The 26,685-nt window shown below is 41.3% G+C and overlaps 1 protein-coding gene across 4 annotated transcripts in view; it reads left to right on the forward strand.

Moving 5' to 3' along the window:
* pfkpa (phosphofructokinase, platelet a) overlaps window positions 1-6,237 on the forward strand; it is a 58,248-nt gene extending 52,011 nt beyond the window's left edge. For 2 of the 4 annotated variants that reach the window (XM_079806006.1, XM_079806005.1), the window contains exons 21-23: window positions 2,177-2,282; window positions 2,367-2,551; window positions 2,607-2,964. In XM_079806006.1, coding sequence (XP_079662132.1) covers window positions 2,177-2,282; window positions 2,367-2,517 — 257 coding nt within the window. In that variant the 3' untranslated portion in view covers window positions 2,518-2,551; window positions 2,607-2,964. Of the gene's footprint in view, window positions 1-2,176; window positions 2,283-2,366 lie in introns of all 4 variants that reach the window. The other 2 variants (XM_079806004.1, XM_079806007.1) reach the window with 1 other exon arrangement.
* Window positions 6,238-26,685: the final 20,448 nt, after the last annotated feature.

A 26,685-nucleotide genomic window follows, 5' to 3' on the forward strand; every position in this document is an offset into this window, starting at 1 on the left:
GTGCTTGTACATTCATTTACATTGTAAATAAAACGCATTGCATACACAACATTTTCATGGAAAATAAACACTTTGACAACAAGTGCAAATATATCCATCTCCAACTTTATTTATATTCAGTCATCTGACATAAGTTTGGGGAGCATTCAGGCAGTTATTTCAAAACAGGTCGGTGGTCATATGTACAACTATATACAAACCTCCTGGTCGCCTTTGCCAAGTTTCATGGCCTTGAGTCCAAATTTTTGTAGCCTCCTTTAACATAAGCGCTATCAGTTGTGAGACAACAATCACAAGCGGGTCGTGGCTGAGTCCCATGCGTTTTCCCACCAGCGGAGCTAGTTGATAGATTCAACTTTTGCCGGTCGGCAAAACTCCGAACACATCTTCCTTTTTTAAAAATGACTTCAGTACCGTTCTTTGTTCTTTTCTCAAAGAAAATCTTAACTCCAAGTCTTCCAGAGTCGCAGCCAAAGCCGATTAGAAAGATCGATGTTCGCCAGCAGCAGCAGCCAACTTCTGTTTTCAAGTAGCAGGGAATTCACGCGGAACCGTCGCAACTCTGCCGTCATTATGTTAAGCCCGCCCACCGACTCTATACATGATGTGATTGGCCTGACTAGAGTTTGGTTTTTCAAGCTCGCAAGCCAACGGAGAGTTGCTAGACGACCCGGCTGCAAATTACATTTACTGCCGCTACGCGTCTAGATTTCTAGGCTACGCAATTCCCGCTTTTTTTCCAAAAATTTGAGGGGAAAAAATCAGGACTTTTTATCTCACATTTCTGACTTTTTCTTGCACATGCATGTTTATATCACACGATTCTGACTTTTCCTCAGAATTTTGAAATTGAGAAAAAGTCAAATATGTAATAGAATTGACTTTCTCGCAATTACAAGTTTATATTTCACAATTCTGAGAAAAATGTCAGAATTATGAGATATGAACTTGCATTTGCAAGACAAAAAAGTCAAATGTGAAAAGTCACAATTCACCCTTCGCCGCAAGTTTGATTGACAGGCGATCTGACCAATCACATCGCCGAATCTGCCGTTTTGTCCGACAAAGCAGTCGGAAATGTGATAATTCCCACTTCTGAAGTCGTGATTACGAGTTCGTCCCATTCAAATTTCCAAAGTGGAGGGCATTCATGTTCAATATTTACCTAGGAAACTCGTCTTTAATTCCGTGAATGCAGCATTAGTAGATTAACGTCGGTGGACTTGAACTTGGAAAAGCGGTGTGTACTGACGTCTTTCCGCGGTTGAAACAACATTTCTTTTAGTGCTCATTCATGTTTATTTCATGCTTATCAATTAACTAGAAGGAAGAGATGATCGGTTCACGAGCAGCTTTAACTGAGGCGCTACAGCGATCACGACACATTAAAGAGCCACAAAACGCTATTTATTGTTTACATTTCTTTAAAAAATTACAATTTGAAAGTTGAGACTTTGTTTCATATCAAAAGTAACTTGCTCTGTCCTGTCTGTCGGTGTGTTGTCAGTGTCCTCTTTGCTCCGCGATGTATTTTCTCTACGTGAGAACGTGTGTGTGTGGTGTGAGAGCGCCATGGCTTGTCGGACATAGCAACAGTAACTAAAGGGGGCGCGGTTTTGCGAACGGTCAATTAATTTTTTTCTTTCTTTTTTTTATATTCTGTGGCAGAAACAAGCTTCCGTTAATTATTTTAGTATTATTATTTTGTGGATTTCAACTATATTTCCATGTATATATTTATTGTATTTTATTGCAAATAGACCAGGTTACTATTGTAAATGTTTGATTAAAAACCATGCATTTATTTGTTATTTATTGATATAAAGCAGTTATTCTTATACGCAAACTGACACCGTATCAGAATCTTTTTAACTCTTTCCCCACCAGTGCTTTTTTTTTTTTGACCAGCATTTTTGATCATTTTCACAAAACTTTCATGGCCCCTCAGAATATTATGTCGAATGAAAATCTGAAGATCTGCATATTTTGTTTCAGAATATGCGTAATAGCGCCCCCTACCGTATAACAGTGAAAACAAGGATTTATGTCATAAATTATGTAAATTTCCATCAATGGCGGGGAAAGAGTTAACATTTCCTGCAGAAATGCTTCACAATCTAATGACAACACAGTGGTGATTTTGTGAGCGCGTGTGGAACTTGTGTGTGTTCTGTAGGGAGAGTGTTTGCCAACACAGAGGACTCGGCCTGTCTGCTGGGCATGCGGCGTCGTGCTATGGTTTTCCAGCCGGTAGTTCAGCTGAAAGACGATACTGACTTTGTGTATGTTCACACCACACTTCTTACATAAACAGGATCAAATACTTCATCATTAACAATATCTGACCCTCTGTTCTGTGTGTTCAGTCACAGAATCCCTAAGGAGCAGTGGTGGCTGAAGCTACGTCCACTCATGAAGATCTTAGCCAAGTACAAGACCAGCTACGACGTGTCGGACTCTGGACAGCTGGAACACGTGACCCTCCACCGGCCCAGAGAGTCCACGGCTGCCATTTAAACTCATCCAAATAACGACGGTGTTCAAAGATCACGCTTTGGGCGGGCCCGTCTGTCCTGCGAGCGCTGTCATCGACGCTTGTTCTCCAGGCCCGCTTCTTTTTGTTATGTCATCGCTTCGTTTGAAAAATGTCACCCTTTGTTATTTTACAGAAATCAATGTTAATCATAGGAGATTGTGAGACGCTGTGCTGTCTGGTTTTACCGTTTTATGCCCTCTCACTCCGGCCCCGCTGTCACCCTGCCACGTCTGCAATAGTGTCACGCTTCAAAGCATATTTCTCTCTCTCTCTGAAGTCCTCAGATAGAAGTAGAAATCCACTTTCCGGTGTCAAGCGCTGTATGCGGTGAAGTCCACATTGCTAAAGCACCGTTTGATGTTTGAATGTATTGCATCATCAAGTGTTAACATTTGCCTGACCAATAAAGACCACGATCACAATGTGTGAAAATCAGTGTCTGCTGTTTGATTTTACACACTGACATATCACACTGAACTCATGCTACCATGCATACCATGGTATAGAGAACATTGCTTCATGAAGCTTCAAAACCTTTGGGACTCATTGGTTTCGAACCAGTGATTCGGAGAAAGTCACGTGATTGCAGTAAATGAGGATTCGCTAATGCCGAGTTCAGACTGCACGATTTTCAAACTCGTCGGATCACTGCTCTTTTCACACTGCATGAGTATCTGGGCCAGCATTCGGTCACTGCTGTGTTCACACTGCACGATGGATTGGCGACACTGCATGACTCTAGAAGAGGACGAATCACAGACTGCATATGGCGGTTCGAGGGCTTCGAAACAGTGGATCATTTTGACGCAATTGGATGAGCTTTGTTTCTTCCATCACTACCATGGTATTTGAAAATGGCAGTATTTCTATACAGTGGTTGGACCAGGGGGCAGACTGAGACAAAATTTCAGGCCGGGAAATCTCACACTCATCCAGGCCATCCCATACACCCACAACTAATTCTGAAACCACAGACAACCCGATTTTTTGTATGGCCATCACCATCACATAAAAGGTTTAAATCCTTAAGCTGGGGCCATGCTAAATAATTAAAGGTTCTCTCTTGAACTGCACCTTCACTTCCATTTTCATTTTCTCACTTGTGTGTGTGTGTGTGTTTACTTTTTCACAAATTGTCTTGTACCTGTCACTTTTTCATCAACACGTCAACCACCTCATAATTTTGCACATATACAACCCCAAATCAGAAAAAGTTGGGACAGTATGGAAAACGCAAAAAAAGAAAGAAAAAAGAAGTGATTTCTAAATTTACTTTGACTTGTATTTCATTGCAGACAATATGAACACAAAATATTTCATGTTTTGTCTGGTCAACTTCATGTCATTTGTAAATATGCATCCTTTCCTGTCATTCAGACCTGCAACACATTTCAAAAAAAGTTGGGACAGGAGCAATTTAGGGCTAGTAATGAGGTAAAATGGTTAAATAATGGTGTGATTTGAAACAGGTGATTGTAATTATGATTTGGTACAAAAGCAGCATCCAAGAAAGGTCTAATCCTTTAGGAGCAAAGATGGGCAGAGGATCGCCAGTTTGCCAACAAATACGTGAGAAAATTATTGAAATGTTTAAAAACAATGTTTCTCAAAGAAAGATAGGAAGAGATTTGGATATTTCACATTCAACAGTGCATAACATAATTAAAAGATTCAAGGAATCTGGAGGAATTTCAGTGCGTAAAGGACAAGAGCGTAAGCCTAAGCTGAACAACCGTGATCTCCGATCCCTCAGGCGGCACTGCATCAAGAACCGTCATTCACCTATAAGCGATATCACCACATGGGCTCAGGACTACTTTGGCAAACCTTTGTCAAGTACCACAATACGTAGTTACATCCACAAATGCCAGTTAAAACTGTACTGTGCCAAAAGGAAGCCCAATGTTAACAGTGTCCAGCGCCGTCGACTTCTCTGGGCTCGGAGGCATCTGGGATGGACCGTCACACAGTGGAAACGTGTACTGTGGTCAGAAGAATCAGTATTTCAGGTATTTTTTGGGAGGAATGGATGCCGTGTGCTCTGGACCAAAGAAGAAAAGGATCATCCAGACTGTTACCAGCAACAAGTCTAAAAGCCAGGGTCTGTCATGGTATGGGGTTGTGTCAGTGCCCTTGGCAAAGGTAACTTGCACTTCTGTGAAGGCACCATTAATGCTGAAAAGTACACAGAGATTTTGGAGCATAATATGCTGCCTTCAAGAAGACATCTTTTCCAGGGACGTTCATGCATATTTCAACAAGACAATGCAAAACCACATTCTGACAAAACATGAAATATTTTGTGTTCATATTGTCTGCAATGAAATACAAGTCAAAGTAAATTTAGAAATCACTTCTTTTTTTTCTTTTTTTTTTTTGCGTTTTCCATACTGTCCCAACTTTTTCTGATTTGGGGTTGTACAATTATTTTGGTTAAATTTAAAGTATTACTCTCACAACCATGTGTTGTTTTATCTTACATAATGAAAATATCTTTATAGAAAAATCCTAATACTGAACATGCATTATCATGAGTCATGTTTTTTCCCGTCCTCCTTTATTATAGTATGTTTTTTTTGCATAGTGATTACCATTTGTATATCCAGGGTTTTACTACAAATGATGTTTTATAAACAAAGTTCGGGAGGAGTAAGTTCAGATAATTGACACAGGTGGAGAGCAATCAGCTAATCATCAATAAGAGGTATATATACACGCAGCAGTCTTACCTCTGTTCATTGACTGTTTGCCAGCATCCCTCCACCACCCCTTCTCCACACTTTTATTCATCAACCACTTACATTCACGGGGGGGGGGGGGGGGGGGTACTTTGGGTTCGGGCCAAAATTCCGAGCTCGAAGCCCTCCCCCCGGACAGCACGCCAAATACGCATTTAAACTACTCTCCATAAATTATATGTAAGTGTGAACTCGTGAAATACCATGGTGAAACCGTGCTCCGTCTGTTCTTCAACATTTGAGCTGGAGACACAAACTAGAGAGCACAGCACCTCACTGTCCAAGCTGTATGGCAGGCCTGGAGTCTGTAGTCTGTCTTTTGAGCGGGTCTGGACTGGCATTTCACTTTGCTTGGCGTTCCTCTAATGGCTTATTAATTGCCAACTCAGCAGCCTTGAGTGTGGCATAATGGACGAAACCATAGCCTTTAGCTTCTCCATTACTGTCACAGACCACTCTGCACAACAGAACTTCCCCAAAGCAAGAGAAAGTGTCGTAAAAAGCCAGGTTGTCAATGTCCCTTGCAAAGCCCTTAATATTTATGTTACCACTTTTTCTCAAAGTGGATTCATGTTGGGCCCAAATGATGCGCATCGGCTCACATGAGCTCTGAAAAATCAGAGTATCTAGGCTAGGGTGTTTTCCACAATAACAAAAAGCTAATATTACATTGGACAAAATATTGTCGATATTGCTTATTTTTGCTCCATTTCATCATTGCTCCAATCAAAACCACCGCAGAACCATTGTGTCTCCGAGCAACACGGACTGGTGTCTCGTTACTGAATGAATACGCATTTTTCTAATCTCATATTATTTATGCAATTCTAATTGCATTGTTAATACATTCATGTCACCTCTGAGCTGCATTAAACATGCCTCTTCATATTGAGCTTCTGTTGACTGATTTCATTCCATTCATTGGTAATAGCATTTCAATTTCTTAAATAAAATCAATCAATTAGAATAAGGCTCTCTGTCTTGTTATTATGATTGAAATGTTGCCTATTCTTTTTCATAAAAGAGGATGCATACATTTAATTAGGTTTGAAAAAATGTCTTTCTTATAGTACAAAATGCCTTATAAAATGAAGGGGCAAATATCTTAATAGAAAAAAAGGATTTCTTGTCGGCTGAAAGCAACGGATGAAAAGATGGGTCTCGGGGACTTCAGTCTAGTCCCAGACTAAAATGCATGTTTGAGCAGTTTTAACTGAAAGCAACCTGCACTGAGATATCCTAAAATATGTCAGTGCCATTGTCTTTTTTTTTCTAAAGAACATTTATAAAAGCTACTTAAATGTCCTAATTAAACAAAGGCTAACTTTAACCTCTGGTGTGCCAGAGCTGCCTTTTTAAATCAAGTTAAGAATGGTAAGCCTCGTAATAGACTGAATATGGCTCATTCATAGCAGGAAAATGGGCAAGCGTAAGGATTTGAGTGAGTTTGACAAGGGCCAAATTGTGATGGCTGGACGACTGGGTCAGAGCATCTCCAAAACTGCAACTCTTGTGGGGTGTTCCCGGTCTGCAGTGGTCAGTATCTATCATAAATGGTTCAAGGAAGGAACAGTGGTGAACCGGTGACAGGGTCATGGGCGGCCAAGGCTCATTGATGCATGTGGGGAGTGAAGGCTGGCCCGTGTGGTCCGATCAAACAGACGAGTTACTGGAGCTCTTCTTGCTCAAGAAGTTAATGCTGGTTCTGATAGAAAGGTTTCAGAATACACAGAGTATCTCAGTTTGTTGTGTATGGGGCGGCATAGCCGCAGACCAGTCGGGGTGCCCATGCTGACCCCTGTCCACCGCCGAAAGCACCAACAGTGGCACGTGAGCATCAGAACTGGACCAGGGAGCAATGGAAGAAGGTGGCCTGGTCTGATGAATCACATTTTCTTTTACATCACGTGAATGGCCGGGTGTGTGTGCGTCGCTTACCTGGGGAACACATGGCACCAGGATCACTATGGGAAGAAGGCAAGGCGGACGGAGGCAGTGATGCTTTGGGCAATGTTCTGCTGGGAAACCTTGGGTCCTGCCATCCATGTGGATGTTACTTTGAATACTTATTCTCTGGTCAGCAGGATAATGCGCCCTGCCACGAAGCAAAAATGCTTCAGGAATGGTTTGAGGAGCACAACAAGTTTGAGGTGTTGACTTGGCCTTCAAATTCCCCAGATCTCAATCGAGTCGAGCATCTGCGGGACGTGCTGAACAAACAACATGGTGGAGGCCCCACCTCCTAACTTACAGGACTTAAAGGATCTGCTGCTAACATCTTGGTGCCAGATACCACAGCACACCTTCAGGGGTCTAGTGGAGTCCATGCCTCGACGGGTCAGGGCAGTTCTGGCAGCAAAAGGGGGATTAACATAATATTAGGACATTAGATCAAAATGATATGCCTGATTGGTGTATACAGTACATTTATTTATGTAGAAATGTGTTGCATGTAAACTAAACATTTTTGTCATGGATGAGCAATAGGAAGATATCATTTTAAGCTGACATGTTACACATTTATTAAAAAAAAAAATGTTTGCACTGTATAATGTTAATTTTCTTTTTGTGTACTAGGCCTACATTACTGTCTGAATCTGTATTTACAGTAAAAAGCTCAATGTGATCCACAAGACATTATTTTACAGAATAGAAAGCAGTTAGTGTCCACAGAGAAGTAAAAACATGTCATTTGTATATAACAAATATTTCCATGGTGAAAAAACATCAGAAGATTTTGACCATTTTGGCTCACACGATGACAAAAAAAAAACTATATTTTGGTGGCATTGACCAATTTACTGAAACAGTAACTAGGTTTTGAAGCATGAATTAAATGTTTTGGGTGAGGAAATATTTTAATGACGTTCCAGCAAACAGTTGTGACAGTTGCACATACAGTTTAGAGAATGTTAAAAAATGTTCCATAGCGAAGTAACGAGTCCTTCATTCTGTGAAATGAAAAAGACATTTGAATGTGGACCATGTCATGAATCAGAACATTTAGAAACAAAATTCTGATTATGTAGAACGTAGGCTATAAAGTCTGTACGACAATCAGCGTTTGCTATGCGATTCTCTGTCCATCCAGTAGGGGGCAGCAGCGCATCATCAGACGAACACAGCCGTGAGCACGTGCTCTGCAGCATGGTCACTCATGCTTCTGTCAGACACACACCACAACTGCTTCTCACCTCCTGATCTTCATCATCCTGCACGTGTACTCATGGCATATGTGCAGTATTTGTTTGTAAAGAAGGATCGCATAATAAATGATTCATATGTTTGTAGAATCATATGTTTGCTAAAGTCAAATCGAGTGCAATGACCGATGTACCGAACTCCAGCAATAAATCCAGTGCACGTTCAAAACAGACTAAAGGTGAGGCAATTTATCACTAGAGTCAAGTTACATAATCTCTTAAGTCACTTTTTTATTCTTTCACTGAGCATAGACGCATTTCATAGTCCTAGCCATACGCACTCTGGCTTACACATACAAAAATTAGCAAATCCAATTATTTAAGTTGATTTAAGTATGCAAAGCCAGGCTTGTGGGGTCATATGCACATAGGTAATCAATAGTAATTACCATTTCATTTCTCCCTTGTTATTTCCTTCCGTCTTAAATCAGAATCTGATCTCATCTGACTGATTAAGCCTGGGCCCGTATCAAGCCCGAATGTGTGGACTTGCCCGACTTTAACTTCTTTTCATACATCACTCCTCTTAAACACAGCGCTCCAATTAAACTCCAGGCCTGGATCATTCTAATGCCCTGGAAAATAGACCATTTCCATTAAAGAGACGCTTAATTCAGGCACTGTGGGGTCCCAGAATGCTTTGTGCTGCAGATTTCTGCCTTTGATTCCACACTTATATGGATTTCTGGAGAAAGATGTATGATCCCGAATGATATTCCTGTGCAGTAAATAGTGAACGCCCATAGTGGTAAAAATAGATTACTTGAAAGCTACTGCGATAACAATGGTAATGAGAGACAATAAATCTCGGTGTGTAATATTAGAAAAGCAATATTTCTCTTTCAGATAAATCATGTGTGTGTGTGTGTGTGACATATGTGGAGGATGAATATTTATGAATGAATAAATCCATGAAGAAATAAACTGGCGTAATGTTCCAGCTTTTGCGGCTCGATAAAACGTGAATGATGAATGTGGGACTTTTTGATGCTTTTTTTTTTTTTTTTTTGCAGGCAGATTGAACAAATCTCTGCTGTACTGTACAATGTACAGTATCTGACGCTGGATGTTTCATTGATTAAGGGCTGTACGCTTCGCTGCTTTCTCGTCTGTTATTGGAGATGGTATCAAGAGCCTTATTACTGATCTGCTTTCTAGCACTTGCTTGAACAGACAAGAAAAAGAACAATGCTTTTCATATTCATCACCTGGGTTCAACTTTAAAGATTTTTTTTCTTTTTCATTAGTTCAGATTTTTTACGTGGCCTGGCATCATTTGTACTGGCCAAAATGAAATATTTAGCTGTTTTTCTAAGTAAGACTAAGTAGCATTAGCAAGATTTCTTTAAAACGCAACAAATTTAAAACCTTAAAGGGATAGTTCACCCAAAAATTAAAATCTGTGTGAGTTTCCTTCTTCTGCTGAACACAAAATAAAATATTTTGAGGAATGTTGGTAACCAAACAGTTAGGAGCCATTGACTTCCAAAGTAGGGAGAAAAGAACCAATGGAAGTCAATGGGGCCAAACAAAATTGTAGCAGAGCGCTTCTTGGCAACACAGTGGTGTTTCGTTTCTGAATGAATCTACGATTTTAAACGAATCGTTTGAGGAAGTGATTCATAAGACCGCCATTTGCTTTGTTGGTAAATGAATAAGTGTTTTGAATTTATTGTTTGAAAGATAAGATTGACTCCAATGAAACACTTATTAAAGGCCCTTCAGAGCTCCACCATTTTAAAACATTCGCGGCGACAGCTGAGAGAACATGGACACTTCATCATCCAGTGAAGACAAGCTTTTCATTTTATCAAGACCGAAAAGAAGGTTTTGGGTGCACCCGGTCTTAAAAGAACAGAGAGCCTGAAGCTGAATATGCTAATCTTGTACAGGAGCTAAAACTTTATCATGGCCGGTTCCGCACTTACTTTCGAATGTCCGTGGGACAATTTGAGGTGCTCCTCCAGAAACAGTAGCACCGCATCTGATGAGACAAACACACACTTCAGGAACCAATCGATCCGGAGCAGCTGTGTTTCCAGCTGAGTCACAATGTAAACATTTAAGTGCCACAGTCATACACATTCAATTTCTATAGGAGCGGACACAATTAGGTTTAGAAAAAAATCTTCAAGTTTTAACTCAAAAGGTTAGGCTATGTTATCGTTGTCTGTAGCCTAAAGCGACTTGCATGCACTGCACAGGAGCTGTAATCTTGTGTCGTGATAATATGCGATACCTGGCAAAGGTTAATGTTGATTGAATAGTGACATCTACTGGACATTTTGCACCTTTGTTTCCTTGTATGTGATTGGTTGTAGCCTTTTCTGTCGCTGTGAGAGTTTAAAACAATCGCTGTTACACAAAAAAAGCTATTACACATCTTCTGAAAGAGTACAAAATCTCCAGATCAAAACCAAGCGTGCCATGCGAGTCCTGAAAAGTGAAGCCAAAGTGTCTCGATCGCCCCCAGGTGGTTGGTCCCAGTATAGGTCATAAACCCCGCCCGCTCCATGTAATCTAATGGAGCATAGACAAACTAAACTATCAAATTACACTTCAAATAAATGGAGGGATGGTTTCTGTCATTTTAGTTAGTTTTCACGCTGATGTTAGTTCAAGTGTTCATTCTTTAAATAAGTTTGGTTTAAGTATTTGATGCTATAAAAATGGGGGTGTTATGATTGACAGCTGAGGTACCGACAGACTTTTTTCAGGAACTTCGGGAGGAGATTGGAGCTTTAACTTTAATTTCTACATGTCCATAACTGTTTATTTTACAAAACGTTGAGGGGCATGTGATTGATTAGGAATGTGGGCAGGACCTTGATATCGCGGCTCCACTTCGCGATCACTCAGGGCCGACCCTGACCAATTTGCTGCCCTAGGCAAGATTTTACCTGGTGCCCCTTGTATCAAGGTTTAGCTACATATTATCAGTCTAAAGGTCTGTTCACACCGGGACGATTTTCACGCGCGTTTATTGCCAACGTTTAATGCCACTTGACTAAACAAAGGGCGCCAATGTGAGTGTGCAAACCGACGAGCAAAACGGCAGGCGTAAAAGCGTCATCAAGCGGCATCGTGTTTTTATTTTGACGCAGCGTGTTAAAAACTGTCCGACCAATGAGATCACCGCTTTTGTTTACGTGCCTGGAGCTGCTGAAGTTAAAGCACGACTTGGTGGCGCTCAAGCACAAAACGGTCTTGCCGAGCCCACATTGATACGACTAAGAAGTAGTAAGTAGACAAAGAAGAAGATGAGCTGTTAATGCTGCTTGCCAGTTAGTAAAAAGTGTGTGAATGGTTTTGGCCAAAGACATTGTATTACTATCAAATTAGATAAACTGTTCATTCATTGCATCACTTTACCTCTGTCTTTATCCCTTATCTTCCCTGCATCAGAGGTCTTCTGTCTTTTTGACACTGTGAATTCGGGCGGCCATCCATCATAAATAATCAGGCAACTTTCCCTCTCTGGCATGAGGGGCCAAGCACCCTAAAACGCGAAAGCAATCCTGTCTACATTGGATGCGGAGAGGCAACGTGGCGACAACAAATTCCCGATGCACTTCTAGTACTGGCTGGCCGGGAAGTGTCGGAGGACTTAGTTTTTTTGCTTTATTTGGTAATATTTCGAATTAATATTAATAAAATATTATCAGTAATAAAACGGGGAAAAAATCACTCATTTTGGCGCCCCTAAAGATGAGTGGCGCCCGTAGCATTTGCCTATTCCGTCTATGCCGCGGGTCTGCCCTGCGCTCACTACTTTGCAGACTCAAGATGTCAGCGCAGTATTTGAACACTGGCGGCTTCCCTTACCACAATGGAAGAGAGTGAAGGCGCATCGTCCATCTTTTTTTACAGTCTATGATCAAAACAGGCGAAAAAGATGCAGAAACATGCAATATCATGATAAACTTATGCATATGTAAAATAAAGCGATCATTAACTTTAAACAGCAAATAAATCAAAACTGTCTAATGTTACTGAATGATATGTTGACCCAGGATGAGCTATAGGATTCTGAATCTTTGGGGTGTTAATGGACTCTATCTACCCCATCTGTGTTTTGATAATTGTTCTGAATCCGACCCAGACGTAGTCTTTGACAAAAACGTGATTTTCTCAGCTTTTTGCTTAAAATGTTGCTTTTTTAATGAAGCTAGAATAAAACTTTTTTATTTTCTTTTTTTTAAGCAGTTCTTTGTTTTGACATTGCATGTTCTGATATGCATACAAAAAAATATTCTGGGGGCCATGAAACTAGGGATGCACCGATACCAGTATCAGTATCGGGGCCGATACCAAGCTCATGTACTTGTACTCGTAAAAATACCCCTGATTCCAAAGACTGATCATGTGACGTAACTGACATAATTTTCCATGCACAGAAACACCGGCGGCAGCAGCAGACACAATATCAGCCTCAGCGGTGCGGTGTGGAAATACTTCAAAATTAATGTTTGTGATAAGCACATAAAAATAATACTTTTTTTCATTTGAGTAATAATAAAGAAGCTGTCACACATTCATTAGTCTCACTGTGTTGTGCTTGGAAAATTGCCACATCACCAAAAAAAAAAAAAAGATATGAATAAATGTACACTCACCTAAAGGATTATTAGGAACACCTGTTCAATTTCTCATTAATGCAATTATCCAATCAAACAATCACATGGCAGTTGCTTCAATGCATTTAGGGGTGTGGTCCTGGTCAAGACAATCTCCTGAACTCCAAACTGAATATCAGAATGGGAAAAAAGGTGATTTAAGCAATTTTGAGCGTGGCATGGTTGTTGGTGCCAGACGGGCCGGTCTGAGTATTTCACAATCTGCTCAGTTACTGGGATTTTCACGCACAAGCATTTCTAGGGTTTACAAAGAATGGTGTGAAAAGGGAAAAACATTCAGTATGCGGCAGTCCTGTGGGCGAAAATGCCTTGTTGATGCTAGAGGTCAGAGGAGAATGGGCCGACTGATCCAAGCTGATAGAAGAGCAACTTTGACTGAAATAACCACTCGTTACAACCGAGGTATGCAGCAAAGCATTTGTGAAGCCACAACACGCACAACCTTGAGGCGGATGGGCTACAACAGCAGAAGACCCCACCGGGTACCACTCATATCCACTACAAATAGGAAAAAGAGGCTACAATTTGCACAAGCTCACCAAAATTGGACAGTTGAAGACTGGAAAAATGTTGCCTGGTCTGATGAGTCTCGATTTCTGTTGAGACACTCAGATGGTAGAGTCAGAATTTGGCGTAAACAGAATGAGAACATGGATCCATCATGCCTTGTTACCACTGTGCAGGCTGGTGGTGGTGGTGTAATGGTGTGGGGGATGTTTTCTTGACACACTTTAGGCCCCTTAGTGCCAATTGGGCATCGTTTAAATGCCACAGTCTACCTGAGTATTGTTTCTGACCATGTCCATCCCTTTTATGACCACCATGTACCCGTCCTCTGATGGCTACTTCCAGCAGGATAATACACCATGTCACAAAGCTCGAATCATTTCAAATTGGTTTCTTGAACGTGACAATGAGTTCACTGTACTAAAATGGCCCCCACAGTCACCAGATCTCAACCCAATAGAGCATCTTTGGGATGTGGTGGAACGGGAGTTTCGTGCCCTGGATGTGTATCCCACAAATCTCCATCAACTGCAAGATGCTATCCTATCAATATGGGCCAACATTTCAAAAAAATGCTTTCAGCACCTTGTTGAATCAGTGCCACGTAGAATTAAGGCAGTTCTGAAGGCGAAAGAGGGTCAAACACAGTATTAGTATGGTGTTCCTAATAATCCTTTAGGTGAGTGTATAGGTATCGTATGGGCTAGTACCAGAAAAAAAATAACGGTACTCGTACTCCGTCCTTAAAAAATAGTACCGGTGCATCCCTACATGAAACCTTTGTGAAAATGATCAAAAACGCTGGCGCTGGCTGCCAACTCTTTTCAAAAATGAGAGTAAAAACAAACTAAACAGGTTTTTTAAGACTTCTGGAAAGAGAAATATATATATAAAACTTTAGGCTGTGATCCTTATATTTTATTTAAGGATCTCTGGAAAATTATCTTTGAAAAAAAGTGGGAGCCCTGTCCTTTAAGCCAGGGACACACCAAGCCGATGGTCGGCCAATATCGGGCTGTTTTACAGTATTGGCTGACTTAGTTCTTTCGGTGTGTTCTGCACCATTGGTTCTAGTCGGATGCCGTATTTTTTTTTGGCTGATTCAACATATAGAATTGGCGTCGGGTCAGCTTAGCGAACGAATCAGTGCACGAGATTAGACCAAAAGTGATGAAAGCGTGAGCAAGTAAATCAAACCTGAACAGACAGCAGGCTGTTATAATTTCACATCATCTTACCTGGGCAACACTGCACGAATATTTACATAATAACATGAGCGGAGTGGAATAAAGAATGTGATCAGCGTGATTGATATTTGAAATGGTTGCTTTGTTTATGTATCACTGCAGTCTTACTTCACTTTTTGAATGACAAATATAGACGAATAATATACAGTTATCTCCTTCACACGCAGGAACAGAACGCGCATGCTAGTTGACTGACACCAAAAGTCTTTTGGTGTGTTGAGGTGCTGTTTTCTCCCCCGACGCGAGGCGACAACACAGTCGGCTTTCATCAGCGCTAGTTCTTTGGTGTCGGTTTGGTGAGTCCCTATACCTGTAAAGATATTTCTTTAATTAAAGGCACTTCCTAAAATCTAAAAATCTACCAGTAAGGATTAACTGGGAAGAGCTAGCCAGCCAAACTTTGATCTCTTTGGCCCGGTTGGTAAGCGGTGGCTTACTCTCTCACACCTTGTTTATCAATTTTGATTTCAAACTGCGAGTTTGCGCAGAATGCAGGTGAGCAGCATTCATCAAAACTAGCATTGTCTTCTGTACAATCACAGCTGCTGTTCGCCACATTGGTTTGTAAAACCAAACATCGATCACGACCACGGAGACGCAGAGTAGAAAAGAGCTCATCCCTCACATGGCAGATAGCGAACTGATGGTTTGCTTAGATTCTCAAATTTTATCATAGGACAAATGATAGCTCGCAAAACCAGACATCAATCACGACACCTTTCGCGACACTTTGCAGCCTTCGCCGCTTCCCGCATGCTGACCATTTCCTGTAGATTATAGAGCTGATGTTTACGCACAGCATGAGACGGTGGCTCAGCACTGTTGGGAAGACCCATGATTTGATATATTAAACCTAATATCTCAGTGACATTTCTCAGGACAGATTTTCATCGGCAGAGTTTCATCTGCACTTTTGGGGCCCGTTCTTGATAAATGACCCTGGACGTTAATTCTCTTCTCTCGCCGTCTTTCATCTTCGCAGTGTGGCGGCGGCCCACTGCGACCACACCGAGGGAAAGAAACTTTGAGCGGCGAAAGGGAGAGAGCGAGAAAATGGACAGCGCCATTAATGGAATTGACATTAATTTGACAGAGTGCTGGCTAACATATGAAGTCACTGGCAGTTCATAAGAATAATATTAAGCAGGCATTAGCATGCAAGGGCAAAGCCTGAAAGGAACGCCAGGCATTCAGTGTGGCGGCTGAAAAGAAAGCGCATGCACCGATGCAGTTTAACCTGTCTTGTTTGTACCACCCAGGTGCATGAGAGCGCAAAACACTAAAGCATTACTCGGAAAACTTGGCTGCAAAACACTGTGAATGGATTTATGACTTGCTCTGCGCACACACAATATAGGAGAGCGACGCATGGCTTATGTGCCCTTGAGAAAAGCAATTATGCATGTGCATTCGCAACAACAAACAACTCCCACAGTGCGCCCTGACTTGAAGCATGACCGTCCATGTAACAGCCAAAGGCCATTACCAATCCCCATTAACACTAATCAAAAACCACTTTACTTGATAAGAACCGAGGGGTCGCCTACTAGCGACCTGCCACATCTAACCCGAACTGTTATTGACGCACCCCAATCAAGGTAGCAGTTAGGCTCATAGTATCGTCATCGATGAAAAGATGGTAAACTGGATTTCCAATTATAACTCTGAGGGGGAAAGAGTAAAAAACGCCTTTCTCGAATCAGCTGTGGTTAGCCTTTGGGTTATCTGCCTGAGAGGGGATTTGACTGGTCTCCAAACAATATGGCTCCAGAGAGACTTCTCTGCTGCAGAATGTAATTATGCAGATGTAGTTAGAGCGGATGTGTGTGTGGAACCGATCACACACTTTGCTTTTATGCTGGAACTCAACTCTAGTGAGTTTGGGACTTACGGGAAGCTTCCCAGCTGGAGCCTTCGACAACAACGACGCGGTTATGACAGATATTGGGGATGATCGAAGGCTTAGTTTGCCCGGAATTTAAAGTTCTGTCATCACTGACTCACCCTCATGTTTTTTTTCCCTCAAGCCTGTATGACTTTTTCCTCTGTGGAACACAATATGAGACATTTTGACGAATGTTCAAGCTGCTCTTTTCCATACAGTGGAAGTTAAAAGCCATGAATGCGGATGAGCTCTAAAAAGTACTGAAGTATCTTAAAAAAAAATTGTTCTCATGACTTGTGGACTATATTCCAGTTCAACATACAATCATTTTGTGTGAGGAAAAGATGGGAATTTTAGTTGCTGCTAAAAATCTGCTGCAGCTCTTCAATTCTTTCAAATATGCCAGTGTTATTTTAGCATTATTTATATTCTACCATTCTTGTAGTTTGAGTTAAATTAACACTTTAGTTTAGGGTTCAATTCCCACTAATAACTAGTTGCTTGGATGTTATTAGGATATTGGCTGTTTATTAGTACTTATAAAGCACATATTAACGGCTTATACTGCATGAGCATATTTTACATCCTTAATCCTACCGATACCTAAACATAACAACTGCCTTATTATTAATAAGCAGTAATTAGGAGATTATTGAGGCAAAAGTCTTTCGTTTAAAGTGTATCTCCGCTGATTTTCAACCCGCTTTGTATTGTTACAATGCTGCTAGTACATGTAAATGAACAATGATTACTCTTTCTCCATGTTACCTGGGCTGAGGAATTCCCATTTATTTATCAGCAATAATAATCATGAAATACGGGACGTGATGGTAAACTGTCCATTGTGCCAATGGATGGTATGCACATGAGGTTCGCCTTGGTGTTGAGAGTAGCGTGAGAGCTGGAAAGATGTAAATGTCAGGATACATCATCAGTAGTGTTCCTTTGAATTTGGGGTTGAACGACCTCTGATTTTTTAAAGTCGACATTTATGTGATTAAAGCAAGCGGCAACCTCCCGCAGTTTCTCTTGAAGCCAATACAGAAGTAACATATACTGCAATTCATCGACTGGCCGCTAGGGACAGGCTCCAGAAGGGAGCAGAATCTCATTGAGCCCCATGTTAAAATGGCCAACTTTACAGCAGAAAAACATGTTTACAGCCTGGAACAAATTGTGGTTTTGGTCTATACGGCTAATTTTGCCCTTCATGACAACTGTGAGGGGGGTGAATTTTTGAACTCATTCGTTTACATTATATAAAGCCTTAAAGTTCTGCATAATTAAGGGCATGGCCACTTCGAGTGACAGGTGGATAGCCATTTATCTGCTGTCTGTTAGTCATCGCGTCACTTCAGCTCCGCCCACGTCCCGCCTTTTTGCCCATTTTCTGTTATCCGGGAGTGACGCGCGATGACGCGCTGCCAAGATGGCAACGGCCATCTTGTCCATACTTTGCGCTTCAGAGCGGCTCTTCAGAATCCTATGGGTGACGTCACGGACACTATGTCCATATTTTTTTTACAGTCTATGGATTAAAGTCGAGTCGACGTCGACTAGTCACCGATGACGTCATTAATAAACAAATAACCCTGAACCTTGAGCTGAGACGCGAACACGGGTCTTCTTGTGCACAGGACAGCTATGGCATATGACACAGCGCTGCATAAGGTCCAACAAAACTTTTGTAGCCTATCAGTTCTTTTGTCTTTGGGTCGTTATATTTCTCACAGATTTCTGCTCGTTCTGAATCAGATACAGATAAAGATTACATGTATATGAATGCATTAGTGAGAGAGTGATTGCGTGTGAATTAATTCTACCTGCCAGCGTCTCTCTACTAATAGTGAAGCTGTGAGTTTTAGTTACTAAGAAATATATGCTAGAACTTTTCAGTTTCTAGTAGGGATGCACCGAATCCAGATTTTTGGGGTTCGGCCGAATACCGAATCCACTGGTCAAGATTCGGCCGAATCCGAATACCGAATCCTACTCCCATCCGCAGTCCATTATCAAATTAAACACATTAATGAAGTTAACAACGTCCACAGCAGTGTAGGGATGCCATTAACTGTTTTGGTCAAGTTTACTAAAGTAAACATTGTCGTGTATGTTCTTCTCGACGCTATTTCATGATGGTTTATAGAAAAATTACCCCGAGTCGTCCTCTGTTGTTTCAAAGAACAACCCAACGGAGAGCGCAGGAGGCGCGTGCTAGGGTTGTGCCGACATCAAGATGGAGCGCCACCATCGTGATGATGCCACGCCCCCGTTGCGAGTCTGACAGCGTATTAGTTAAACTAAAAACTTAGCAGGGATTGCTCTGTAAATTAAATTGAGAATGTAACTAATGCATATATGCTATTTTAAATACTGTAGTCTATGCCAGATATATAGCCTACATTTTGAAATCATTTGAGGCTGAAACATCCATAAGCATGCGTGTTTATTTTAGCACTTCCGTCAGTGAAACAACACACTACAGCCTATAAAACATCTAAACGATTATCAGTAAATAATGGTAACCTAAAGAATATATGAAAATTAAATATTAGTTAGAAAAATATTTGATTCATACTATTTCCCCGCAAAGATGTGTCATATACCGCTCTGCGCTTTGAGAGGAATGGGACACTGAATAGACACCTTCTTGAATATCTTTGTCATCATATGTTCTACTGATGTTGCAAAGCAACACTTGTTGTAAAAGGTCTGAAGAGTGGATTTTATTTTCCACAGGGTCAAGACATTTAGACAATGTTTGATTATTCACTGCCAGAGAAAACGAAACTAAAATCACCGGCGTGTGTGTGTGTGTGAAATGCGCTATTCAAATAAACCAAACTTGACGCGCCTTACCAAGTTTAATAACAAGAACAAACTGTGTTAAATAAAATTTGAAGTAAAAGGCTATTCGTCTTACAGTGTTTTTTATACTTTCCCACAGTAAAGGATGTGAAGTTATAATAGACTTAATTATAAGCAAACGAAAGGAAGAAACGTGTATAATCCCCTGCGAACATGGGTGCGACGCAAGTGAAGATTTGGGAAAAGAAACGAGATGTCCATGTCCATTGGGATAAAATGGACTAGGCCTATTGTTCAAATTCACGGAAAATCGAGTGACCAGATACAGATCGCAAAACAGAATTAAAAAGAGCTCTCTGACCATTATTTCCTTTCTAGGCTAAACAAAGCTTTGTGTTTCACTCCTGTGGTATTATTCACGTGAAACAGCATTCACATACAAAACACTGGGTTAGTAAAATAACGAAGTTATTTTTTTAAAGTAGAAAATAGTATTTATGTTAAGAGATATATTAATAAAAAGAGCTCAACTCTTAAGTGGAAGGAACCCATTTTTCCCCCTCCCGTGCAACCTAGCGGATGAATCATTATTTGGGTTAGTAAAAATAACGAAATGATGGTTTTAAGAGAATAGTATATGTAAAGATATATAGTATATTATCTACCTATTTACCTAATTCCGGTTCTTCAAAGCTTACGGATTCAGTGTATTTTCGTTTTGTCATCTTAATTTGGTAATTATTTAAGTGAAAAATATTTAGTGTAGGCCTATTTTATTAATTTTATTTATATTTTATCTGATCTATAGATCTATAGGCTGTTTGCAAGGTAAAATAAAATACATTTTGGCTGCTGTCTGTAGATTCCTTCATGCACAACTCGTATTCTCTCGGATGTTTCATATGCAAATGTTATAACAGCGGCTGTTGTTTAGGGTCCTTGTCATCACGAGACAAATCGGCATTGCAGATTGAACGCGTAGCTCAACTTGAATCGCCTTCTTTTGACTTAAAGTATACTGCCACGTTTTCTGTTCATGAGTTCCATTTTCACTTTCAACAGCGGCGTCATTACGTTCGACCAGCGGGGCGCGCATAGTGCAAGCCTAGGGTTCGGGTTCGGTGGAAAAAAATTCTGAGGTTCGGCAGAAACCGAACCCAGTCAAAAAGCCCAATATTCGGCCGAATCCGAACCCGAACCCTGGATTCGGTGCATCCCTAGTTTCTAGGCTATTTTATTGATAAATCACAGAACAGTGTTGACAATACATTTCAGCGCTACTGAATGGTTTTGTGTGCGGCGCGCGCGCAATCTCCGCGTGATGTGTGAGCTATGTGTGTGCAGTACAATGGAGGCAGCACGCATTCGTTTAGACCGGTGATTAACTTACCTGTATAATGAGCGTGCATTCTCCCGATCAATTTTGAGCATCTAGATGGTATAATCAAACATGTCTTGTGGAGAGCTTTTTGTCTGGCTATCACCAGACCAAGCTCAATTTAAGATTGAACATTGGTCTGGGGAGTCTGCTATGTACTTTCTACTGCACAAGAGGCGTGATAATCGATAGTCCTTCAACCAATCAGACCACAAGAGGCGTGATCAACGGACAATGACCCATAACTTCTCTTTCCGTCATCGTGTTAAACCCGCCAATAGCGTGCCAGGTGGATTAGCCAGTCTGTGTTTCGGTTCCCGCAAAAGTGTAACAGAAGCAGTAGAAATTAATGTACAGGTTTCCAGATTGAGTTGCAGGGCAAAATCAACTAAAATATCTTCACTTGTGTTCCAAAGATACGAACGACATGAGGGTAAGTAATTAATGACTGAATTTTAATTTTTGGGTGAACTAACCCTTTACAGCCTATTGTACGGCAGATGCCAGAAAGCCATGACGGCAGAGCATTAAAGTTGATTAGTCAACTAGTCGGTGCAACCCCTTCTTTGAATCAGGGGGTGTTTCGGCCTTTCAACACTAAACACCCTCATCAAAGGTGGCCAGCTACATGGTGATCAAACCTGAGCTTGTGTCCCATGCCCAATCATGAGAATTGCCTGGTTGTTTAAATGGCGCAGCCCACGGGACTATGCAAGGCAGGGGGTGTCCTCAACCCTGAGTCAAGCCTAGATCAGACTATTCACTCAAAAGTTATTTTGACAGCTTCAGGGTTGTGAAAACTACAAATTATACTTCTGTATTTTTGCATCCCTGCCCACGGACAGTCGGATCGTAAGAGGGTTATTAACAGAACAGTTATTGTAAGAGTAGGTTTATCACTAAAAATGTGTCTACTCTTTAAACAGCGTTATGGTAAAACTATGGCAACAGCTTTTTTACCTGTACAAGAGAGTGTTTTGCTTCAGGGGTTTGGGCGGAACTGACAGTGACGGAACGGCTGTTTCTTTCAGTTTTTTCCCCTCCGTTTGGCCTAAAACAGCTGTTTTTGCAGTCATCTCATTTGAAACATTGGCTGCATCCAATAGCTTAAAAATGATGACTTCGGAGGATGCATTTCTAGGTAGGAAAGCATCAAGCATCGTCCAAATCCAATGTTTAGCTTCCCTTCCTGTGTCCTGAGATACCTTCATCTAACTGATTTTTGAAGGCAGTATAGATGTATCCCAAACCGTTATGCTGCCTCATGAATTATCTTCGTGTGCAAACCATGCCTGCAAAGTCATTGCCTGATAGGGCAGGAAGGCAACAAGTCAGCAGCCTAAGCTCTGGGAATTTGCTAATAAAAAATAATAAAAACTATATAGACATATACAATTTTTTATAAAAAATGGTAAAATGGTCATTCAAAATTATAATAAAAAATATAATAGTATCTTAATGATCACACCATGTTGGTCACAAGACATCTTAATGTGCCAACATTTTGAATGTATGCATATTTAAATTAGTTTTGGGATGGCATGAAGATGATTAAACGATAACATGATTTAGTTTTATTTTAGTGAACATTTACTTTAAGTCATTCCAGACATTCTTTACTGAAATAGCTTTAGGCCTTTTAACTGAACCCCAGTTTTCATCCAAATTACCCCCAGATATCAATATTTTTTGGTGCGTTTCTTTTTCAGCGGTGCATTGATCACTGGCCAAAATGGTGCTGCTTTAATCTACTGCCTCTATCCTAAATGAAATTACACATTCAAGGTTTGATACAAAGGCAGATGAAGGCATATTTGAACATTCAAAAATGAACATTCCCAAAATTAATTTCATCTCTAGGGTTCATGCATATTTAATAGAGAGTGCTAGAATATCACAGGGTAATACTATCCCAGCAAGTGGAGAGAGAGAGAGCAAGAGAAAAGAGAGAAGCAGTTGTCATTAGCAATAACTCTCAGCGGTGCTGGGAAACAAAATAGGCAGGATGCTTTTGATGAAAGAGCCAAGAGTGTGGAGGCCCAGGTTAAATGCTGAGGAGCCGCGAAGACTGTGGGCTCCTACTCCGCTGAGACCTTCACATACCGGGAGAAACACTGATAACTGACTGACAATAATTGACGAGCCCCATGGACACCGTCCCTGTAGACCTACACGCGTCTGCCTTCAGTCATACTAACTAGTCACTGAATGCACAGTAGTGTACTTGTGATAAATGCCCACATGTGTCTGTTATTACAAATCACACCTAGAAAAGATAATCAGATTGTGGTAAATTTGATTTTGTAGAAATTCATCACAGTGCTAGGTGATATACATAACAAAAGCCTTTCAACAATATTCAGTATATCATTTGAATCTCAATATTTATTTATTTGTGTTTTTAATTTTCATTTAAATATAACAATACATATATTTTCCTACATATATTCTTAACTTGTAATACATTGAACATTGGGACTCATGAATATTTTCAAGTGAATACAATAAGGATTCATGAAATCAAAATGAACCCGTATTTTCCATTTTCTTTATTAACACATGGTTCTGGTCTTATTGTGCATGAGGTAACAAGTGGTCCTCACGCACAAAGGCAAAGAAGATACAAATAGACAGTCTTATTAATGATGCAAAATACTCAGGGGATCACAGAAACAGTATAGATGAAACGATAACTATGTAAATAATAATAACCGACAAGGGACTGAACATAACATAAATACAAGGTGAACTTAATGAAAGACAGGTGTAAATCTGAGTAGCCATAGAAACAAATGAGGATATAGTCAGTAACCCAGGAAACCGAAACTAAACAAATCAGGGAAAACAAAACAGAATATCAAAATAAGAGTCCATAACTGTGACAGTAGTCCCCCCTCCTGGTATAACTGATAACTAATATGCCAATTGTGGAGGGAGGGGGCTTTGGTGGAGGGCTTGGACCTGGTGACGGACAGGGCAGAGGAGGAACCGGTAGAGGGAGAAATCACGGCAGGAGGAGCCATGGTGGAGCTTTGGTTGAAGGTTCGGGCGGAATTTGTGGACTGACTGATGGAGGCACAGCCAAAAGCGATGGAGACACAGGCGGAGCTGAGAGGCTGACGGACCAGAGTGACATCCATGGCCCGGAAGCCCAAGGTGGAGACAGGGGCTCAGCAGACATGGGCAACAATGGAGAGAGAGAAGACGACAGGCAAGCTGGAAGGAATGAGGAGCCCGGTGAAACCGAAGGGGTGGATATCCAGAAGTCTGTGGTGGAAGCAGAGCGACAACTGACCAAGGCTGAGCTGGATGGATGAGGGAACCCAGAGGAGTCCTAGGGCTGACAGTCCACGGTGAAGCCACAGGAGCACAGAGCCAGGGTGGAGCCGACAGACTGACAGGCAGAGGTGGAGACATGGGCCTGGAGGCCTGAGGTGAAGCCATGGACTCCGTAATGCTGTGACAAACTGGGGATCGGGAGGCCCAAGGCGGTGCTGGTTGCACAGAGTTGCACAGAGCTAGTCTTGGGGAGCTGAACAACAGCAGCAAAGAGCAAGATCAAGGCAATTGGATGAAACCAGCGGAGAGGATGGGACCAGGGAGCCGGGCAGGAACAATGGAGGAGGAAGTTCACTGGATGGGACCGGAGCATCTAAACAGTCAAGACGGGATTGGCGGATAAGGAGTGGGTTTCGAGGGTGGGGAATAGGGAGGGAACTGGATCCGCAGGCAATGGTCCACTCCTGGTTCTGGGATGGACTAGGCAGCGTTCATAAACTCTGTGATGACCCAGGTGGCAGGCTCTCAATCTGGGACTGCCATGGTGGCCAACTCGTGCTCTGGGACAGACGCAGTGGCTGCCTCTTGTTCCGTGGTAGGATTTGGCTCTAGCGCTTGGTCTGTGGTGGGCTCGGGCTCACAGATAGTGTAAATAATCCACAAAAGTCCTCAAGGACCATCCACGGGCAGGCGTGCCTTGGACTGCTCGTTGAGGCTGGTATTATGAAACACACAGATGGAGCAGTTCAGAGAGTATGTCAGGCATGCCAGGTCAAGAAAATCCCTTGTGTGGTCCAAGAGGAGGAGGCGTACTGCTGGTAAGTCCATCACTTTTCTTTATTTAGTACAAATAATGCTTTTTATGTATGTTTTGAAGCATTGCAGCTGGTTTGAGCTGGTCATGAACAGGTTTAAGCTGGTCAAGGGCTGGTCCTAAGAAACTAGCTCTAGCTCTAGCTCAGGACCAGCTTATAACCAGCTCATGACCAACTAAGAACCAGCATAAACCAGCTCAATTCTTCTCTAAAACGTAGTTAACACACACAAAGGTGAAGAAGATAAAAATAGGCAGTTTTTATTAACAAGGCGGATCAGGGGATAACAGTAACAACATAGGAGAAACGCTAACTACGTATATAATGAACAAGAACCGACAAGGGACTGAACAAAACAGGGACTTGTAAATACAAGGCAAACATAATGAAAGACAGGTGCAAATCCTAAGTAACCATTTAAAACAAACAAGGACACAATCAGTAATCCAGGAAACTGAAACTAAACAGAGCAGGGAAACAGGAACTAAAGGAAACAAAACAGAATTTCAAAAAAAGAGTCCATAACTGTGACACATGATTCATTGGTGCACATATTTCAAACGAAAAAGTTTGTCAGTTTGGAAACACATCAGATTATGGAAATTAACTGTATTGCGAATAATGTTTCGTAACGACTTTAACTCTAATATTCGCAATAATACTACTACTAATAATATTTAATTTAATAATATTTGCGAGGACCATGAAACTAGTCTAATGAAGCTTAATGACCGAGTATAAAGTGCACTAAAGCCATTATGATAATCACAGTGTTTAGAATTTTTTATCACCAGCAAATCCTCACAAACTTATCATGAATATTCCATATATCATCATACAACATGTCAACTTGTTATATTAGGTACATCAAACTGCATACATGTGTAAACTGCACAGTTACATTAAAACTGTATGTTTATGTAAACCGTAAACACGGCATGCTGTGATTTCATTTCCCTCTGCTCATTTGCATGTCTCTTATGACAGTAAGTGTGCGTCTGTTATTTACTTATTGTGTTCATGGTGTGGATTGTGTATTCCTCCTGTGTGTGAAAAATGAGGCATGAAACAGCGTTGTCATGCTGAACAGAATTTTAATTACTGACTGTCGCTCTCCTCCAGTGTTAGTATGCCCCAGCAGCTCAGAAACAACTGCAAAATAACCCGATGCGAGGCAAGTCACCGTCATTACAGATGCTACCGGCCCTCTTCTAAAAGCTGCAACACAATTAAAAACCCGGCAGCCAAGCTACCATTATACCACCTTGGTAAAAAAAAATGAGGTATAAAAAAAAACACTAATCAATTCCTAACCATGGCGTCCATCTGGAATATGAAGTCTGGGTAGTGGGGGGGGGGGGGACGTATTTCTCATTTGCATTTAAAATGTGAGTTTTAATTGAGACTGTTTGGGTAATTAGGAAGGGAAAAATGGCATTTTTTGCACTCGTGTGAGACACAGAAGCTTCTGCCAGGCAACTGAGTGTTCCATGACAGCGTACCTGATCCCCGGCGGAACCTGTGCATCCAGGCCTCTTAACCAAGGTTAAAGAGACTCATCAAAATAAGCCCTATTCATTAGCAGACTTCCCTCACTGACACCCACGCCAGCAGACAGAGCTATTGCAGTCACGCACACACATACAAGGCCC

The sequence above is a fragment of the Gobio gobio genome (assembly GCF_949357685.1).
Source record: "Gobio gobio genome assembly, chromosome: 23".
In the NCBI taxonomy this organism is placed as follows: domain Eukaryota; kingdom Metazoa; phylum Chordata; class Actinopteri; order Cypriniformes; family Gobionidae; genus Gobio; species Gobio gobio.